The 22,278-nt window shown below is 46.2% G+C and overlaps 1 protein-coding gene across 2 annotated transcripts in view; it reads right to left on the bottom strand.

Moving 5' to 3' along the window:
• The window catches only part of synpra (synaptoporin a), a 206,665-nt gene that overhangs the window by 19,662 nt on the left and 164,725 nt on the right, over positions 1–22,278 (bottom strand). For both annotated transcript variants that reach the window (XM_028824550.2, XM_028824551.2), the window contains one exon: positions 8,304–8,428. In XM_028824550.2, the coding sequence (XP_028680383.1) occupies positions 8,304–8,428 (125 nt within the window). The remainder of the gene's footprint in view (positions 1–8,303; positions 8,429–22,278) is intronic.

Below are 22,278 nucleotides of genomic sequence, written 5' to 3'. Positions count from 1 at the left end.
GCTGAATTTACAAGGCCTATCCTTAGGGGGCTACACACACACACACACACACACACACCTTAAAGAGTGAAAACCTGCACCCTGGATTTCCTTTTTGAATGTTTTCATGCGTAAAGCATTCTGTGAGGAAGACTCCAGAATGGGGTTTAGAAGGGAAGAAAATGGGATGTACAGCCATAGGCACAGCCTTTAATCCCCTTACTAGAATAGCAGGGTCCTGAGAAGGAAAGGGTGTGAGCTTCAGCTAAACAAGGTCATCTGGCCCAAAGTAAGGGCTGATCATTATTTATGCTGGAGGGCTTCAGAAGCTTAAGCCCCCTGATCTTTTTGTTGAACGTGTATTAAAAGCAGCGAGCGAGCTCTTGGTATTTTTGGCCATCATATATACTTTGATTTATACTTTTTTAAGACTTGTGTCATTGTGCCGGTTCAGTTTTTTTTTCTTTTATTTTCTTTCATACATTTACAAAAATCCCCATAATTCAGTTTTTGCTTTGATAGTCTGAGGTACTGAGTGTTGCTTCATGAGGGTAAAATGAACAGAATGGATTTTAGGACAACACTGCAACATAACAAAACGTGAAAAATAAGGAGGTCTCAATACTTTCTGAATCCCCTGTATCGATTACAAAATGGGGGTGTCTGGCACTGTGTTCCATATTCTGGAATGAAACACGGCCCCCTACGCATGGGGAATCTGTGGCTGGCATAGGAAGGTCCAACAGTATGCATTTCTCACACTTAAACACACACACACACACACAGCTTTCAATTTTCTGTTCTTCTTGTATGTGCCTTCATGGTGGAACTGCCTGGGCTACATGTCGAGCAGAGACCACCGGTGACAATCCTATATGCCAACAATTTGATATTCTGCACCCCGCTGTCTGAATGTCACTTTTCTAACTAGCAGCCAAACAGTTAAAGTCACTTAGAAAGTGCTGGAAATGTAATTGAACACGAGTGCCCAGGAGACTGTGTTTTTTTTGTTCCCCTTTGTCATCTTGTCATTTTTAGTCAGCGCTATCGACGAGATCGACGAGACTTTCCTGCTGTTCAGTCTGACATTCTCCTTTGTTAATTTTCCAAGAAATATTTTGTGAATTGGAGAACACTGCCATAAAGCAATCTGCCCGGTGGCACTAAGCCAAAGCCACCGTTGAGTTCTGGTCGACACAGCCTTACTGGGCTCATTCTGAACACTCTGCTCGATTCCGGGTCCTTGGGGATTCATTCTTCTACTGGAGTGGCTGTTGTAACAGATGAGGGTGTCCTTGTGGCAAAGCATAGTGCGCAGAGTCTTAAACACAGGTCTGTCCTCATGTGCCGGTTGGCACATTGGGCATCTAACGCCTGCCACTGAATTCCATCTGATGCTACAACCTCTGCATCTTCCGATTTGATATTGACGTATTGAAGGTCTTCTCAGAACGCTGCACACCGTGTCTTTGTTAGTCTGCCTGCCATTGTCCAGTACACTGCAGTTTTTGGTAGATGCTGGGCCAGTCACATCTGGCGTTGTGTAATGAGATCTGTAACTCCCTTAAGTCATTCCATTGCAGGGTCTCTTGTTGGTGATAGGGTCCAAGTAAGAAATGCGGAGTACCCAGTGCAGACCATGTTGATGGAAGTTGCATTTGGTAACTTTCCACGTTTTACTGGCATAAATGGCTGTTGGCACGATGATGGTATTGTACATCTGAATCTTTATGGTTGTGCTGATCGCTGATGAGGACCAAATCAGATAAAGTCACTGAAAGACTGCAGATGCCTTGCTGATCCTGCTGTTCACATCGTTCTCATTGGACCCATCACAAGCCACAACACGGCCAAGAAGGGTGAATTCCTGGATGTGCTCGATTACTTGCAGGCCAGTTCTGATCTGTGGTTTTGTCTTGCGATGGCCTCAGTCTCATAGGTGCAGATACATAGCCTGAATCACATTATAGAATCAAAAGCATCAAAATGGTGCTTGCATATTATTACTAGGAAACTCGCTGACTTCTGCTACTTCCAGGATGAAAGTTCTAGCTCCAGTAGCTGGGGAGTACAGGCAGGTGGAGTGCTGCATGTGCTTGACACTTAGTGGATGCCGGAGCTGTCATTCTTCTGATAATACAATTGGCTTCTGCAGTATGCCTCCCATTCTGCAGATGCCACTGCTCTTCTTTTTGTTTCTGCCATGCCACCTTCTCGCTCAGTCTGCCTATGTAATTTGTCGTAACAAAGAGACAGAGCCTGATAACTTCACCGAGGTTGTGGTAGTCACACATATCACATCATAAGCTTTCGATTAAGGCCAAGATCAAGTGATGTGTGAGTAATCGTGTGACAGACCGACAACCCTTAGACTTGTAGCGTTAGATCATATCATGTGAATGGTAGCAGTAGGTTTATTGTCACGTGTACACAAATGACTGTTGAATTTACCAGTTGGTAGAGTTTTGTGGTAATTCTCATGGCTGCCATTGCCTTCGCTCGGAGCAGGACATTTCCTATTGTCTTTTCTGCCAACATGTGCAGGAGAATGGCTACATCATGTGCTTTTTTGGTCATTTTAGTTTGGACAGAGATACTTTTGTAAACAACAGTGTAAACAGAGATTGTTTATATTTTAAAAATAGAATGAACATCATCACCTCAGATCCTGACACCGGGCCTGTTTGGAGTGTCGGCCCTGTTTTTTGGATACCAGCCTTTCTTCGGTTTTTGGGGTCTGAAATCACAATGTCAGAAATGCACAGTATAAGCATAGTGTGGACTGGGGAGCCATGGAAAGGAGAAGAGTGCCCAGAATTGGGACATATGAGAGACTACACTGAGGGGTCTTTTGTGTCACTGAGTTGGGACAGGGGACATCCACCCCAGGGGGTACAGGGCTCGCCTGTTTAGCTAGGCTCAGAGTGCAGCCACCATGTGTGATTTTATTTTCGTTTCTTGGTAACGTGTTTACTGCCGGAGTTCATTACTCATTCTGGACATTTCTTTAATAAACCAGTTATTTTTTTTGCTTTGTGTTACCTCCAGTTGTAGTGGTCAGGGGCCGCTAAGATTCACACCGTCAAAGATGACGGTGATTTATTTAATAGAAGAGATCCCAGGAACGTCCCCAGCCTTGGATCGACAAACACACACTCACAACAGAGACAATAAAGCACACTGGGAAAGGCAAACAATTACAAATATAATGACACAAAATAAATAATGAAATCAGTAATACCACCCCTGACCCCTTCGGCGATATTACATATAAACACAAACACCACACAGCAAAGTCCATATAAACCAAACAGGATGCAGATGAAAAGTGACCAAGTTAAGTCCAGCGATCTGTATGTTGAAAAGGAGAAGGAAAAATACAGTCCTAGCGGTAGTTACTGATGATGTGGATGAAATCAGATGGTTGATTCAGGAGCGCTCCACTCTTCCGGAAAACCAAATAATCCAACACAGTTCTCAGTGCACAGGTAGACAGACAATCCAGACCCCAACAAACGAATAAAGTCCAGGACAAAAAGATTAGAGTTCCAATAACAGCAGGCAGAAACGACAGATAACCGCAATACACACCGCACCAAAACAAACTTTTTTCCTCTTTGCCCTCTGCCCTCCTTTTAACTACCTGTGGCCACCTTTGGCCCCAACAAGGACTGCTGGGAGATGCAGTTCTTATAAAGTAGCACTGCTACACAGTTTGGGGACAGAGTTAGAGTGTCCCCCCATCATCCACAAAACTAAACTCTTCCATACGGAGTCACAGTGCACTCAACACACACACAGCAGTTAAGTTGTAAATCACTCAGATGTTTATCCAAATCGTCCGGACCGGCAACTACATCGCCAAGACCCGTGGCCTGGCAACCTGAGGGAAAGTTAGAGCAGACAAGCCGTACTTCTTTCAAAACACGCTCTCAGTCGATGATCAAAATAAGCAAAAAGGCAAACAGTATATAAAATAATAAAGAGAATATATATTGATAAAAAGAAACAAAACAAACTCCAAACTCTGTGTGTGTTTATATTATATACTAGCAAAATACCCGTGCTTTGCAGCGGTGAAATACTGCCTTAAAAAAGTGTTAAGAAGAAAAGTAAACATTTTTAAACTGAGGGAAAATATACAAATAATTACTTGTTAAGGATCTCTCTGTATACCACGTTGTCAGTTCGGCCCTTCGGTTGTAATATGACCAAGCTGTGCGCTGAGCTTACTCTTGAGCATGCAACGTATAGTTGGCCATGTGAAAAGCAATCTCGCCTCAAATCAATGCCAACCTTTTGTAGAGTCTGTCCCTGAGACTTAATTGTCATTGCGAAGCAGAGCCTTACTGGAAATTGGAGGCGTTTGAATTGAAATGGGAGATCCGAGGGTATAACGGGGATGCAAGGAATAAAAACTCTCTCCCCTGAGCCACTGCCAGTTAAAATAGTTGCCTCAATTAGGTTCTTTTGCAGACACGTGACCTGAAGTCTCATGTCATTACAAAGTTTTGGTGGCTATACGCAAATCCACAATCGGGTTTTTTGAGCCAAACCTGTTTTTGTATGAGCCACTTTTTATTATTGGGATCGTACCTAGAAACAGAAGCTCTACTAACTTGTGGATTTGCGTGCCAATATTTAGCGACAGCGTCTCTATGAACTTGTGGATTTTTCTGTGAGTATTTGGCGGCAGCGTCACAAAGTTGTTTCCGTCTAGCCAATCATGCCAGTCCCCACATGTTGCTGTATGATGTTTCTTTTGTACTCCAGGACATGCAGAGGAAAGCATAGTAAAGAGCAGTAACTTCAGTGCTATATGCAATCATCAGACACTCCCCATCTGATACTACTGTTTTCACATAAAGACGCGCTATACTCACCCAAGGAGCCCCCTTCCTACATTTACGACATGTGTACTTGTTGCAGTGAACACACCTCTCTGTGCTATGGTTCCTATTATACTGAACAAGCACCTGTAATTTGCAGCTCTATTCATTATTTCAAAACAAATATATGTGACGTTTTGAAGAAATCATTTTATGATGCGAACAGTACCAATCAGAAAACATCGTCAAAGTAATGCAATATTATTTGAAAATGAACAGCGTCAGATTGGGCGTGATTTATACTGCCGCTGTTACTTTGAGTCAGATCAGAAGCTGAATAAGCTCCTATTCTGACTCTTAAGTAAAAAAGCATGAATTAATCAACAGAAATAACCGCGATCGACATTTTAAACTTAACGATTTACAGTGCATACCAATTTATAAATTTTATGTCCATTTAAGGCTACAAAGAAAAACAAAAAAAAACAAAAAACACCACACTTCCTCCCCAGCAGGGAATCGAACTCTGGTCTCTACGGCACAGCAGGGCTGCCGTGCTCTGAGTCAGCAAATCTCAGCGTTACGTCACGGAAGGTGTTGTGACATCCTTGAACCATTTGTGAAAGTGTTTATTTGATGTTTGGCCGTCAGGCATCACACATTCTATATGCCTACATTTTGTAACATTTATTACTAAAATATGAAAAAATTTCAGTTTTAACAATGTGTTTACACAGATTACTGTAGAAACGGAACACACAGAAATGCATGTGTTCCAAATAACGATCTATTATTTCCAATCTAAAACTCCAGTTCACGCCCAGATAATCAAACAAGGCATGAGCTGAGAAACCTTAGTGAACGTTTTGCGATGGTGGGGGATGGAATAGCTGACTACTTGCTGCTTGTCTGAATCGGCACATTTAGAAGACAAAAGAGAGGTGAGAACGGTTTTAAGGTGGGCCGGATCTGAGTTTTTTCGTAGACTCTGGTAATTCTAGTGTTAAAGACCTGGTGGGATTTTTACCAGGTGCATTAAAGAAATGAAATCCTTCATTTCTAAAACTTTATTAGGTATAATTGAGCAAGGAGAAGTACCAGAGGACTGGAAAGTTGCAAATGTGACACCAAAATTATGGAAATTACAATAAGGAATAAATTGGGAAAGACCCTAAATGAAAACAACGTGCTAAAAAACAGCCAGCTTAGATGAGAGGAAGGTCGTGTCATACCAACCTTTTAGATTTTTTTTTTTTTTTGAACAGCGTACTACAATGGTTGTCAAACACAAACCATACAACAGAATCTACTCAGGGGGCCGTCTACGCTCCCACATTTGTCTCCCTTTTCACCTTTCGTACACGATACTCTGGTATTTTCAACCAGCAAAAAACAAACACTTGGAAAAAGATTTCTAAAACACGTCGACTTCATCGCGCTGAGATTGGTTTGTGCTCGTTATGTGGCTCTTCCCCGATTTGAACCTGCTTATTACAACGTCCCATTCTCTGAATGGTTTCCTTTAATGGAAGTATAACATTTTCCACGACAGCGGGCATAGAAGAGCTGCTTTCCATGGCGCTTATTGTGTTGATTACTTGTATGAATCTAAATTGTGTTTTATGCGATTTTTAGAAATCGTGGCCAAGCAACTACTCGCACTGCATGACACAGTCGCCAGTTGGATATTCGCTCAAAGTGCATGAGCACACTCAATCAGACTGACATGCCATTTGAGGTGGGTGCTCATACTACACACTTGTACGATTCGATGCATGCTCACTGCGACTTTCAGGAAATTTTATTGTGACATCAGAAAATCGGCCAGTGAGTTTGTGCACTCTGTAAATCAACCATCTGAAATTTCCAACAGGCACATGCAATGACAGAAGATGAATGTGAAATTTGGGCTGACTCACAAAATCAGCTGGCAACTGCAAATTGGGCATCAAAATCGTATCAAAACTGTGGGTAGACGCTCATATCATTTGCATTTTCAGTTGTTTTATTATGGACGAAAATATTTTTTTAGAAATGAGTAGCTGTCCCCTGCGGCTCTGACCGCGTCGTAGTGAAACAGGACAGTGAGGAGGGACCTGCCCGGCTCCCCACTCCTGACATCACGCTGTACTCCCCTTGGCACGCAGCCTCTCTCGGATTAGCATGAATATATCACTCCTGCAAGCGAACTCTAATTCTTACGCAAAAATCTACCGGAATGTTAAAGCAAATTCTAGAAAAAAACTCAAATCAAAATCCATTTAGTAGTTCTGTTGTGAAAAACAGACCGACAAGACAGATGTTGTGGAGATGTAATAATGTCACTGTGGGCAAAGATCGTGTTTTGTTTAAAAAATGGCAGGTCGTCTTTACACAAAGACTTATGGGAATCTGAAACAAATTACCGAGGCAGAATCCTTGAGAAACTTTAAGGAGGAGCACCTGGATGAGATATGGGGGCCTGCTGAGCTATGAGCTAAACAAACAAGCGACCAATGGACTGCATGGTCTCCTCTTGTTTGTCAAATTTATGTTCTAAGGTGGCAGAACTGGGCTCCGTGCATAGCAAATGGAGCTGTGCCCACCTGCCATGGAGAAAGTCCCCATGGGTTCAAAGGCTTGCCTGTGGGACACTTTATTTTCTGGTATCTGTGTGTGAGACACTTGGCACAGAACTTGGCTGGCGTGCCAAGCTCACCAAAGTGCACCTTGCCACATAATTTGTTAATCATGTGCACCTGTGCTGGCATTCTGCTCTTCCATGTGACAGCGGCATACGAGCCAACGCTGCCACCATTCCAAGATTGTCTGCTAATCTCCTGGGGACAAGCAGCTTCGGCCCGTACATTTAAAATCACCGGCCTTTTGTGCAGCTGGAGAGCGCTGGGTGGTACGGACTTACAAAGTCTGTGGACCCCGTCACTTCTGTGTGATGCTACAGCTTTGTGCCAGGAAATAAAGCAATGCCAACTACCACAGAATAAACAAAGCAAAACGAGTAGTTCAGACATTTTTGCAAGTTTATTACAAAAAAATAAATAAATAAAAAGCCATCAATCTCCCATTGCCATAAGTATTCAGACCCCTGGCTCTGCTGCTCATCACTTTGTACACCTTGTGTGGAGCCCACCTGTCGTCAAGTCAGCTGACCTGTCGTTGTTACTGTTGCTTAAGTAGGTGTTTTTGTTTAGCATCTTTTTCTAATGGATCATTTTTTTAATTCATATTCTTTTGTTTATTAAATGTAGCCCTCAGCGTTGGAGACAGAAGCCCCTTCAGAAGACCTCATGCTCTGGGTGGTCACCCTACGTAAACGTGGTATTTTTAAAATCAGTAGGCTGTGAGATGCCCATCGTTTTACAGTTAGGGTCAACACGCAGGGCCTTTGGCTCCGTCCACATTACCACATTATCAGTTAAAAATGCAGACATTTGTCTGTTTTTGGCTTTTGTTCCCCCAAAAAAATTAGAAGTAAAAAAATAAATCAAATCGTACCTGAAAGGGTAGGCAAACTCGATGGGGATACGCAGGATGCTCTCTGACCTGTTTGCACACTCGACACTCACTTGCAGTTGTCCCGAGTAGCCGCCACATGTTGCAAATGCAAAAATTGCAAAAAGCTGCAAAAGAACAAAGAAAATCCAATAAATTGCTGTGCTCATGATTATTAAACTCTCCATCAGACCCCTGCCTTCATCCTATCTTCATAATCACCCAGAGGGTTTCAGTGCCGCATTGCCAGTCTTTCACAAATAACACATAAATGTACACACCAGTCAACCCACCACCCCCCCAGGACAATCCAACAGGCTGGCAAAGAGGTGCCAGAGGTGAAAGTGGCACGAGACTGCAATTCTACAGGTGAGACCGTCACCAAGTGCAGCCACTAGAGGGCACTGTAAAAACTCACTGCCATGAGAGCACACAGACTGTGGGCCAGAAACTGAGACAACTCCTCGAGGGCACTAAGGGGCACCACAAGCCCACCACATTAAGAAAGTTGGTGTAAACAGCCATAAGAAAAACAAAAAAAGGGGAAGCTCACATCATCTGATTCTTCATTCCTCGGTCAGAGTGATCAAAAGCAGGGAATCGCTGGACTGATTGGTTTTGAATCATCACGCGGTTCAAGTGAGCCTTGCGTTTCGGCGAGCTTGTACAGTGGATTGCATTTCATTTTAGCGTGAACTAATCCTCCGCACTTGTAAGCGTCCGTGGAATGAGCCTGGGGGGGTCTTTATTCGAGCGTAAGCGTCAGTCCTGTTCAGGCACACACTCGTGTCCAACGCCTTTCAGACTCTTCTACCTGAAGTGCATCTCACGCTGCCTGATCTAACGGGCACCTGCCAGCTTGTGGCACCTCCTAAGGATGAGGCACCGCAGATGAGCGATTTAGCTGACAGGCACCCACCCGTCTTGACTCGCACCCCGATTTTGCTTTCTCTAATGGTTGCCATCATGTATTCAAATGGCTTCTCTTTACTCTTCACTCACATGTCATTTCCATAAATCTCAACACAATCAAATCCTGGCTGTCCCTTCATTTTAATGAATTTCCGCTTTCTCGCCAGCACTGTTGAATGTCAGCGTTTCCTAATAAATCTCGACTGCCTGTCAAGTTGCCGTCTCCTCCATATGTATAACACCAAATGTTCATTATTTGAGTCCTAATTAAGGGAACGCCGGGCCCTTCACATTCATCACTGACAGGGCCGAGTCGCCGTGTTCGCCTCCCATGATTACAGAGCTGTGGAGCGCCTGCCATTCCTGACGCTGACCTCTGACTGTTGTCCTAATGACTCGCCGGTGTGTCACCTGCGCTCGGTGACAATAATCCTAATAAAGCAGCTAAGAGCGACACGGCCTTTTAACTGCTACCGTGATCAACGTGTCGAGTTGCGTTCACATGATCCTCCTCTGACATAAAGAAGTGCGGAGGGGCTGCAGGCCAGTCAGCCATGTGGTTCAGGAGGCGGGCTGGAATGGGGGGACTCCAGATTGGAGGGGGAGGATCATGTTGTTTTCATCAATTTAAGAACATTCTGCCCAAGTCGTTGGAGTGGACTGGTCAGTGTCTGCATGCAACTTAAGAGGACAGAAATAAATAAAAAGGCGAATAGATTCTTCTTCCTCTTCATCTTTTACCACTTCTTCGTGGGGTCGACGTGCCTGATCCACCTTCTCTCCATTCATCGCACCACAGTGCAGCCCTTTTACTTTAAAATCTTCTTTAACTCCACCCATCCACCTCCATTCTGGCCTCCTCTCTTTCTTCCTCTCCCCATGGACTTCCACTCCCATCACTCTTTTGCCCACATCTTCATCACGTCCATAGCACTTCATCCTACTCTCCTGTACTTTCTTAAATATCTCATCCACTTCTGTTGTACCTCCGATTGTTTTGTTCTGCCATCTGTTGGAGTTTCTGGACACATCATCAGTGGTCTCTCCGCTCATCGCTCTTTAGTGATGTTCCTGGAATCATTGGGTGGTTCAGGTCTTTCAACATCATCCGCCTTCTTCCAGTTGAGTATTCAGACTCTTTACTTTGCAGAAACCCCCATTGGCAGCAATTCCAGCCTGAAGTCATCTTGTGTTTGAGGTGACAAGCTTCACCCACCTGGATATGGGGATTTTCTGCCATTTTTCTCTCTGTAGATCCTCTCCAGCTCTGTCAGGTGGAATGGAGACCCTCTGCGATATTCGATTGTGTTCTGGGTGGGCCACTCCAGGACATTCCCCGAGTCGTCTCAGGGCCACTCCTGTGTTGTCTTTGTTAGAAGGTGAATGGCCCAGAGCACATCTCCATTCAGCGTCCTCCAGTCCCTGATGCTGAACCCTCAGACTGGTACTGCACAGGTTGTGAGTGGTACCTGGTGTCCTCCAGACAGGATGCTAATCTTGGTCACCTCAAAGGTCCTCATAGTCTAAAAGCCCTCCAGGTGCCATTTTGCAAACTTCAAGCAGACATCCATCTGTTTTTCATTAAGGAGAGGGGCTTCAGTCTGGTCGTTCAGCCCCCAAACCCAGATCTGTGAAAATTCACCTGACTTCATGCAGGTCCTCTGCAGCTCAGCCAAGGTGACCCCCCCTCACCAAGGCTCTCCTCCCCAGTTGGGTCAGGTGACCAGCCCTAGGGAGAGTCCTGGCTCTTTCAAACTGCTTTCATTTAAAAGGAGTGGAGGTGTATAGAGGTGGTCGGTCACTGGCAGGACCAATCGAGTCCGGGAGCACCGTGACAGCCTGGCATTCCTGCCCATCTTGCTCCTGAGGTTGCCAGGACAGGCTCCGGCCTCTAAGTTCTGACATGCCTTCGGTGGCCAGTGGCACAACTCAAAGGGTCAATTTGTTATTAGAAAGGAAAAATGAGGGCGATGGAGAAGAAAACGGAACAAACCGTGCAAAGAAAACAAACGACTGTATGTCTAGCATAACAAAGGCATCAGCAGCACCGGCATTTATTGGGGAGAAGAGCCATTCATCTTCACTCCCAAAAAGATCTCAAAATGAAAATGAGCCAATCTCATCTAAAAGCAAAATCAAGTCCTTAGCAGGCAGAGGTGCGTGGAGTTAATAAATTAAGCGAGCCGGGGTGCCCGCGACGAGCGAGATAATATTCAGACCTCTGACATTTTGATTAATGGGTCTATGGAGACAGACGTTGCCCTATCCATCCGGCTGGGAGACGCGCGACGCTGTTCCATAATTTAAGGAAAAGCAAAACAAAAGAGTGCCGATTTAAATATGCAGAGGCAGAAAAGAGCGATTAAGGCAGCTTTGGGAGAAACCGTTGCCAGGAAGCAACAGTACTGGGAGCACGTCGGGGTGGGTTTAACTAAAGGGAAGTTAAGTCGGCGAAGAAAAGGTCATCGGGACAGTCGGTGTGAACGCCAGGGGTAGGCGAATACCCAAACAGGACCAAGCGTCTTACAGAGCATTCCGTCTATTTAACAGTCCAAGTGATGCCAACTGGGGAGCGGCGCTGACAGGGGTTTGCCATTTTGGACTGTGTGCTTCGGTGCGGCCCCTCAACTTTTAAACTGATGGACTCTTGAGGAAACACCACCATTAAAGAGCAAGAGGGGAAGTCACAGGGCAACATCCCTGGGCGACTCATGAATAGACAGCCAATCAGTGTGAGAAAAACCATCAGTGCTGCATGTGACTGGTTGGTGGATTTTGTATAAAGCACCTTGAGAAGGTGGAATGTGAGCAAAGATGAGGAGATGTGAGGGGAAACAAGGCCCAAGGGTCAAAGCCAAGAAATCAGACACAAAAGAAACAAAACATCAGAGCCTGATGCACAAATCGAGTGAAGCCTTAGCTCCGTTAAAACAGATGTAGGACGCCGCCATCTTAAATAGGTGTACTGACTCGCAAAAGACGCTGAATTGAAACACGACCAGGAGAATCATAGCTAGTGAACGGGCAAAAGTTTAAAAACCGGGAGTCAACACGACTGAGTGTCAAAACCAAAACTCGGAATGTCAAAAAACAAGAGCAGAGACTCAATACCCGAGACGAGCGAAAATTAATCTTATCACAGTGAAATAATAGATTGTCTGTCAAAATCAAACACCCTAATTTCTGAGGACATCAAAAAATGAGCACGTTGCAAATTACTCTGGGAAATGTTGGCAATTAAACAGCAAATACAAAAGGCTCTAAAACAGCGCCACCCGTAGGCAAAACGTAAGCAATTGTCTAGAATAAGCCAGATACTGCATCTCTGTTGTGTGCCGTTATGATGTCCGGTTTCTGCTCGTACCCTTTTAGGTGGTTATGTATATCACAGGTTTTCCTGCTGTGTTCCATGCGTCTTGGGCGTGGTTCTCTCAGAGGCGGGGCCAGCTGCCCATCACCCTATAAAGACGGAGGGTATCCCACAGTCCCTTGCAGTTCATTAAATGAGAGATTTCAACTGTTCATTATCTTGAGCTGTTTTGTGTATTTTCTGAATTTTGAACCTTCCGCTCCCTTTTTGACTTCACCTTGTAGGTTTGGGTGGTTGTTACTTCAGAATTGTGTCCTTATAGGCAGCTCCTTACTTGCCTTTTCAAGATGTGCTGTCCACTGTGTCCCGTCTGCATGTTCTCCCTGTGCCTCTGTGGGTTTTTTGCTTTTCCTCTGGCATTCCAATGACCTAAAGATTAAGCCAATTGTTACGTCCAGGTTGGCCTGGTATGGGTGTGTGCCCAATGGTGGAATGGCACCTCATCTAGTGCTGCCAGGGTAGGCACAGGCTCATGTTACCTGGTGCCCTGTCTAAAGTGTTAACCCAGCTCTGGCATTGATGCCCACATTCCCAGGTGTTTCTCTGCCATACAAAGAGATTTCTCACCAGCGTTTAATCCATCTTGGATTGTTAGTGATGAGGCAGTCCCAAATTTTCCATTATAGGGTAAGGGCAGCAACCAACACTGGACAGAATGCCAAACTAGAACTTAGTGCCCTCATTCTTTTTCCTGGCATGAAACCAGTGAAACCCAAAACACGTCAAAGAGCACATCTAACCATGGCACTGAACCCAGCTGTGAGGCTGCAGCGCGCCCCACTGTGTGGCACTGGCCTGTTCTCCCCGTGTCTGTGTAGATGTCTGTTTGTGTTAATTGGCAAGTCTGCAGCTGGCATCAGAGGGATTGAACCCACCTCCATGAAATGGCAGCAAGCAGCACTAACCATTGTGCCAGCACACTTGCAGGTATGATGCATCCATATTGTGTAACTCATTTCAAGGATGCCGTGTCAGCTTTTCTCACAAGTTGCATGAATTGGAGAAGCCGTTGTGGACCCCCAGAGGGCATGAGGGGACTCTTAAAGCAGTGGTAGAAACCAAAGTCAGAGGATGTGCCATGGCGGGCTTGACCTTGTGCCAGAACAGCACATGTTGCGGTGCCCCTGGGTGTTGGGTGCCTGACAGCTTGGCATGACTTAAGTCGTACCAAGATGAGGATTAATTCCATTTCCTGCCCTATTATTTCTCGGCGCTAGTTTGGTGGTCTCCCACACACCTTTCATATAATTGGCTCGTTATTTCACCTGTGAGGATGATACCCACTGACAGTTTAAAGCAAGGCCTGAAGTGCAAAAAGGAAGGAGTTTGGAACTCAGACAGCCTGGCACCCCTCTGGAAACATGACTAAGAGGAGCTGGCAGCGGATGGGCAACACTCAGTCAGCTAGGATCAATGTGACTACAGGGATCAGGGTGTAAGGGAACTAACTGGGGGCTGCCATAGGAAATCAGTATGAGAACAGCCGGCTTTTATAAAAGGTGGGCCCTGTACGGCTCCGCTCACTACAGTTGTGACTGCTCTTGGCCAGGACTTCTGCCATCCCGATGGCCTTGGCTTGCTGCACCCCTGACACTGGTTTGGATCAAATTCCCAGGGTTTAAAAAAATGGCTTTGGAGTCGTGTAACAGTCACAAGGACCACCAGAGGGCGCCAACAGCCAGCCACAGGACCTGACAAGGAGAGCAGGTGGGGGCAAGTGAAAGGTGCTGTTGTATCAGCCAGCCAACAGGGGGCGCTGCCACTTTAAGCAATGCCATCAAGCACAGAAATTATTGTGCCAGAGGACAAAACAGATGTCAAGCTCATGAAAACACTCAATGGCAGCAGATGGCACCCGTTTAGGGAACCCTATTGGCTGATGACAAGGAAAAGGCTATCTGGGGGCCACCACACTGTATGAGACAGGAAGTGGTCCAGAGAATCGGTCTCAGACTCGGGCGGGGGGCACAATTTACATGAGCTTTGAGTTACCGGAGGAAAAGGAGGAGTCTGAAGCAAAAGAACAAAAGGTGGGAGAAAGAGGCCAAGAGATGAAAACAAGACAGACAGATATGAAAGGCACTATATAGCAGACATTTATAAAAGTATAGATGTGAAAGGCAATATATAGTACAAAAGCATAGATACACAGACATACTGTAAAAGGCACTACATATTAATAGATGTGAATGGCATCACACAATAGAGACAGATATTATAGGTGATGTATACTAAGGTCAGATTGATATTAAAGGCGCTATATAAAGGGATACTTAGATTTGAAAAACACTATGCAGAGTTAGGCATGAAAAGCACAGACTGATAGATACAACAGGGACCACATAGTAGTGTTAGATGTGAAAGGCACTATATAGAAAAAATAGATATGAAAAATGTTATATATAAAGGATAGCTATGGAAGGCACTATAGAGAAACAGATACGAAAGACTATATAGAGATATGAAAGGCGCTATACACAAATTGATGGATACGAAGGGCACTACATACACCGATTAGCCACAACATCAATGCCACCCCCCTAATATTGTGAAGGTCCCCCTCGTGTTGCCAAAGCAGCTCTGGCTTGTCATGGCATGGACTGTACAAGGCCTCTGCAGGGTCCCGTGGTATCCTGGCACCAAGACGTTAGCAACAGACCCTTTAGGTCCTGTCAGTTGCCAGATGGGGCTTATTGGATATTAGCTGTGCTACCGTCTAAGTAATCAACATTAAATTCAGCGTTAATGTTTAAAGTACACCGTCGATTTAAACATTCTGTAAAAATGTAATCATAAAATGTATGGAAATTGTCATTTCAACAAATGGCACATCACAAACATCAACACCATTTTTCATGCCCCATACCAAAATGCCATATAACAGAACGATGCATCGCATTTGTCATTCCAGCAGATGATGCATCACAGATATTTTCACTCAAGCATTTTATTACTACAAATGTCTGTGATACTCCATCTGTTGGAATGAAAAATGCAATGCCGTTTATTACTACAAACATTACAAAATACATTTCAACAGATGGTTCACCGAGCTCAGCCCCCCATTTAACGGGTCGCATGGCTGGTATCCACTAAACAGACTACACTGGAAATGTTTGGCCTTCTTGCTGTTATTTTGCATTTAGCGCCCCCTAACATTAAAACGTATATTCAATGAACCTACCATTTTAGATCCTGCTGACCTTAATAGTGTCATTCTGAATTTAGGGGGCGAGTACTACGGCGCCCCCCCCCCCCAGTCATAAATGTCTGTTCACTGAACAGGTCTCTTGAATGTGTCTGCTCATCGTGGTGTTATTCGGGGTCTACAGGGCTGATACCCCCCACTGACACTCACACAGTTTATCCTCCTCACCCTCTTTTAAAGGATGCTGTGGTGATCTAATAATTCTCTGGATAAATGCCCATATTGTAGGTGTTGGCTTATGTATCCATAATGCCAAAGGGCATGTGCAAGTCCCAGCCAAAAACAGAAGGAAGAAATTCACCTTGGAAATTAGTGAGCATGGGCAAACGGGCACTGCCAGGTGGTGCTGAGACCCACCTCTGAATTATCTAAGGTATTCTCTCAGATAGGTACAGCTAACTGAAGGTCAAGGGGCAGTTCCTCCAGGCCAGTAGGTGGCAGCAGAGACACTGTTGCCAGTTATCGTCCTCACATGGACAGGCGAGGGGAGTCCGAGTGGACCCATCAATATGTCCAGAGATAAATGGCAGGGCCCGTGCTGAGTCAAAAAGAGAAGAATGAAGTGTGAACTTCCGTAAGGGCATAAGGGTACAACTAGCATCAGAATGGGTGTCCACCTTCCACGGCGATGCATGTGGATATTTAAATGAGCTTTAAAGGTGAGGAGGGCCCCCCACTGGGATGAGGCTGTGAAAAGAATTAATAAGAGGAGCCGGCCGAGCGAGGGGCAGCGCCAGTGTGTGTGTGTGTAGCCCTCCCATCACAGCCAGTCTTACCGACGTGCCTGCTGATTGTTAGCTGTCTGTGCATCTCGCTTGTTCTCGAGGGGTGAGCTGGCAGAGCTGCTGCTTTTATTATTGGATTCATCCTTGTGGCTGGTATCATTCTAGTGGCCTTCAGTGGAATGAGTGAGGAATTCAGTTTGATGAGTGACAGGCTCACGTGTGGGCACTGCGATATTGGCAGGCCGCTGCATCAAAAAAACAAAAAATCTTTTGTGCCTAACTGCAAATATCCATAGGACGTGGACAGAGTGCACAAGTGGTGCCCACCCGACTCTTCACTGTTTATTACCCACGTGGCACATGCCCAGCAGGGCACTGCTGTGTATCAGATATAGCCTTTGGCCTTAACTTGCAGTTATCCACAGGGCATGGACACGGAGTGGGCTCTGTGGACTGGAGTAATCAGCTTTGAGAAGGTCCAGTTAATTATAAGCTCCAGACCCTCTGTGTGAAAGAGCAAAGTGAAGGGTGCCCGAGCCAACGGTGACGTTACCTGGGGGGGCCCACACTGCCAGCTGATCTCCTCCTTTAGTGTGCGACGTTCATTCATAAAGATACAAATGGGTTTCTCTGAACCCTTGTTGCATTTGATTTTCATGCAGGGCTCACCTGGTGGTCCGCACCGTCATCCTACACAGTCCATTGGCTGCTCGACACTTCGGCCGCAGACTTCGCCACCTGGCGTCCGCCCGTCGTTACTGTACGTCTACAGCTGTGTTCCCCTCCACTGGAGGCTCTTCAGAAGTGATATAGTGGCCAATTACTGTCCCCGAGGCAGAGACTGTACTTAATGTCACCCTGATGTAACACCTCAACACGCCAGGGGATGACTCACTTGGCGGCAGCTGCACGGAGAACTTGCTCATTGGAGTGTGCCCGTCGTTCAGGCTGTGTGAGTCAGAGCGGGCCGAGCTGCCCTCCGGATGGCAGGCGGATGACGCCAACCAGTGTGCCTGCCGTGTCGAGTCGGCATCAGCGGGCACAGGAATGTCATCACTTAGGGAGACTTCAGAGGATCGGCCTTCTGGATGTGGCATCTGCTGTAGGGCACCTTTCTGTGTATCGCTCTCTACTATATAGCGCCTTTCACAGCTAGCGCTCTGTTCTTTCTTTCTACAATAATACAGTTTGGTGCCAACTAAACTGCTGTTATTCAAACTACAGAAGCACAGAGACGACTCTCCTCTAATATTACGAGATAACGAGGGGGTGCTCATTAAAGAAAGTTGCATTTGAAAGTCTGCTGTATGGCGGCTCATTAAAGAAAGGCGCTATACAACAGAGCAATGGTTAGTCCCCCCCCACTGGGCTACTTCACCTGCTCTTAGTTACACTACTAGAGGCACACAGACGATTCTCCTTTGACATTAAGACAAAATGAGGTGGTGCTCATTAAAGAAAGGCGCTATACAACAGTACACCATTGAGTCCCCACCACGGACTCCTTGCAAAGTCTTTTATCGAGTCATTTTTCTTGCCGTTATTCACATTACAGAAGCGCGGAGACAGATCTTCTCTAAAGGCAAAATAAGATGGCGTTCTTTAAACAAAGGTGCTATATGAAAATGTGTCCCTCTCTGCATGGCCAACAATGAGTGACTTGGCCCATTTGTGCTCACTTTACATTTTAAAACATGGGCGCTATATCACAGTAGCAGGGCTAGTAAATTGGAAGCCATTCATGAGTCACTTTACTTGCTTGTACTGTCACTATAAAGGCACGGAGGTGAATGTGCCATCATTTTAAAACTGTCACTCATTAAAGTCCCCACCATGGACCCCCTACTGAGCCACTTCTCCTGCCCTTCGTCACACTACAGCAGCACAGGGATGACTCTCCTGTAATACGAAGTCAATGTGAGGGGGTGCTCATTAAAGAAAGGCGCTATACAGCAGTAGTAGGTTTAGGGCCCCCCCACCGCATGGCCTTTGATGAGCCACTCCACCTGCTGATATCTGCGCTATGGATGAAGACAACTCTCTCGTAGCTCTAAAACGAGTTGAGGGGGTGTTGCAGACAGAAAGGTGCTATATAAAGGGGTTTGGTTCTCTCCCCACCCACTGCTCCCTGCCTGCGTCTGTTCTCTCCTCACAGAAGCAATGGAGGGAGCTCACCTGTAAAGCTGATGGGGTGTTCGCTGAGGAAAGGCGCTATATAATTGTATACCTCGGATTCCTGGTGAGGCCCTGCTTTTCTCTTTATGCGACTTGTCAAAAATACGGGGGAGATTTAACTGTAACGGTCAGGATGGGCTCTGCCCCACTTGACAGGAAGTAATAATAGAAAAAACGTGTCAAGTGTGCCCATAACCCTTCATATAGCACCTTTCAGAACGACGCCTCGCCGCATTTGGTGGTCTCGGGCACTTCAGCTGTTCAGCCCCCAGAATGAGAACTGGGGAGCAAAGCAGCAGGGAATGCGGAACAGGCGGCGTCCTCGGCTCCGATTATCCTGTAAAGATGACGCAGACTCTCGGCCTCCACTGCGAGGGGCTTCAGCAGATGAGCAGCCCAGGCTGGAGATGCTCCCGCTGATAAGCAACTCTTGGATTAGCGTAACGTAGAATTAGCGGCAGCCGAGCGCTTTGTGATGGCGCACATCGCCTATTCTCTATAATTAGCCGGAGCCTCCCGTCGGCCTCCGAGCCGTTCGTTTAATTGAACAGTCGCTCCTCACCCCGATGTGCAGATGTGACTTAATTGAGGCGCCGGTTACTGAAGCTCTCCGTGACGACCGGTGGGATACGCCAGCTTAGGCTGCTAAACCTCCACCGCCTTTCTAGAAATTCGTCCTCCGAGTGAGCTGCATTCTGATTGGTGCAGCACTCCGTAATATCCCCCTCGCTGCCTCCAGTCCTCCCCAGTCCCCCACTATATAGCCCTGCTGAAACTGCCGGGGGGGGCCCCACGTTTTTGCCCATTAATCAATTTACTAGGGGAGGGGGTATTTTGGTGGGCGCGATGCCATCATCACCTTTATGTGCCACCTTCATAAGTGTGTGACTTAATGGGCGAAAGCACCGGGCACTTCAGTACCCTCCTCTGACTCGTCACGGGACCCTCAACAAGGCACCTCATGAAACATAGCATTTAGGACAGTGGAAGGCGCTACACAAAAATCAAAAGAGAAGCCCCTACCACTGACCCCAACACGGCTCGGAGTGAAGACATTAAACTGACAGAACTCATCAGGGGGATAACATGTGACCCCCACCAGTGATGCACCTTGGGGCGGTGTCGATGAAACTCACAGTTACTTCACCAACGTGAGTGACTCTGCTCTGTTCAAGAGTGAGGTGGGCTCATGGTGGAAAGGCACTATATAAAGTCAAAGAGCAGCCGGTAAACTCGCAGTGCGCCTCTGAACGGGCCACTTAACCGCTCAGCCCTCGCTCCGTACAGCAAGACGACTGGTGAGCGGCGTTCTGTCTGTAAAGTATCAAAGGGCACTATATAGAGTGGCAAACCCCCCCCCCCCCCCCCCAACAATGACGGAGTGACTCAAAAAACAAATCTCCTTACGCTGCTAGTACACACATTATGTAAGTAATTAAACAACGAAATTATACCTGTAAAGTGAGACACACTATGGAAAGGCACTATATAAAACCAGAGCAATGGCTCAGTGTGAGGCTGTAAGCAGTCGACTAACTCGCCGATTCACACACACACACACACTGAGCAAACGCTCAGGTAACTGGTGTCAGCTCTACCTGTAAAGTGCTTAAAGCAGAATTCACCATGGAAAGGCAACATAAATATATATCTATCTCAATCATGCTGTAACATTTAACTATGTGGCATTTTCAAGTAAAAAGGACAGAAGTTTCCAAGTAAGGTGACACTACTCACTTAGCACCTGAGATTCGAAAGGTGTGGCATTTGAATTGGCACATGCAAGTCAGAATTTCACTGGACTCTGTAAACAGGACAGTAAGGACCAGTTAGAGCTGAGGCACTAGGGGGCGATGTAGTCAGAGAGAAAGTAAAAACCCGCAAAGACTTCATCGCCCCCTAGTGTCGGAGCTCTGCTATTTAGCTTATCCCCGACAGCATCACCCTCTGGATAATCTGAGCTCTGCGGTTTCTCTTGTCCCTGACAGTAGAGGGCGATGTGCCTTTTGTCACAATGCAAAAAACAGGAAGACACAGCTCTGCAATGATGAAGTGCCTTAAGGTAGTAAAGCCTTCAGAAAGGCACTGGATGAATTACAATGGGGCGTCCATTCAGCCCCCATCACAGATTCACGGTCTTAAACTGAATGAATGGCTTAACCTGCCGGCGCTCACCTTACTGTACAAAACTGGAGACGAGTGAAGTTCATTGTGGTGTCATAAGTTTTTGTAAACTACAGAAAGGCGCTATATGCAATAAGTTGGTTGCACATTCAGCTCCCACCATTGACTACATAAATAATCTGACATCATGCAGTCAGCCGAAGCCCACTATGAAGTGCCTCAGATTAGGAGACTTGCATATAAAACCTCTTGATTGCTGCTGTCAACATTCAACAACTTGGCTGACCTTCTAGTGAAGAGAGTGGGGCGTCTGCCTGCAACGTGCTTAAAGGTAGAGTGGAGGATAGAAAGGTGCTATATGGCACGACAGAGCTGCACATTCACTCCACAATCTGAATGTCTTGAATACCCCGCCAACGTTCTAGAAGCTGGTATGGACGTCTAAGGGGCAGCGGTGGGCTGAAGTCCTATTCCATTCTCCGATCGTAGACTCCTGTGCCCCTTAAGTCTGTTACAGTGCCATCCAAGACCCACCCTTCCCTCAGGGTTCCATCAGTTACCCCCTAAAGTGATGCATGTAAAGAGAAGGCAACAAAACAGAAGTAGCAGAAAAAAAAAAAGTGGGCATCTTCACCCTTCGTTCGTCCCTTCTTAATGTATGTCTGTATACCAGCACACCATGGCAGTGGCAGACGGGCTTCTCTATCGCTGTTGAGCAGACGTTGGGACTGAATGGGGGGCTCTAAAATGGTCTCTGGCCAGTGCAGTCTCAGTTTATAAAATGTACTGAAATAAAGAAGGGAGGGGGAAACAGAAGATCTAAAACAACACAAAGAGAAGGAACGCTGTGCCCCCCAAATGGCTAAACACATCAGGGCTAACTTCCCAAGTCTCAAAGAGCATGTGGCTCTTCTACCTCCAGATATTCTCCTTCCTCGCCAGGTTTGTCTGAATGAGGAGGTGGTGCTGGTGGTCCGTACAGTACAGAATTTCAAGTGCCATTCCTCCTCGAGAGCAGGCAGTCATGTCACACCTAAAACTACACTTTCCAGGAGCCTTTGCACTACCCTGGATTCTTGCTGCAGAATAACTGCTGCTGCCAACTAGTGACCTGGAGGTTTACAGCACTTTTATAACACGTCCTCCGTTACTTTGGCCAACCTACCAGGGAGTGGCGTCCTCTTCAGGTTGTGTACCCCTTGTAGGCACAGCGTGAACTACACAAAGTACACGTAAGCCACAAAACATTTGAGTTTCTCCAAGAAAATGCTGGTGCAGCTCACCAGGTTGTGACAATTCAGACACCCCCCCCACCTCCCCCATTTCTATGCCTTGTAGTTCTTTTGCCCCGTCTCCAGTAACAGCAGGGGTTGGAGTGACAAAGTCACATAACTAAGAATCAAGGATTAGACCTTCACCAGCAGGAGGCACCACAAACATCTGCACGGGATTCACAACTAGGCG

Source organism: Erpetoichthys calabaricus, chromosome 18 (genome assembly GCF_900747795.2).
Source record: "Erpetoichthys calabaricus chromosome 18, fErpCal1.3, whole genome shotgun sequence".
NCBI lineage: Eukaryota > Metazoa > Chordata > Cladistia > Polypteriformes > Polypteridae > Erpetoichthys > Erpetoichthys calabaricus.
The sequence above is the reverse complement of the archived record's forward strand: the minus strand, read 5'-3'. Positions and strand labels throughout refer to the sequence as shown.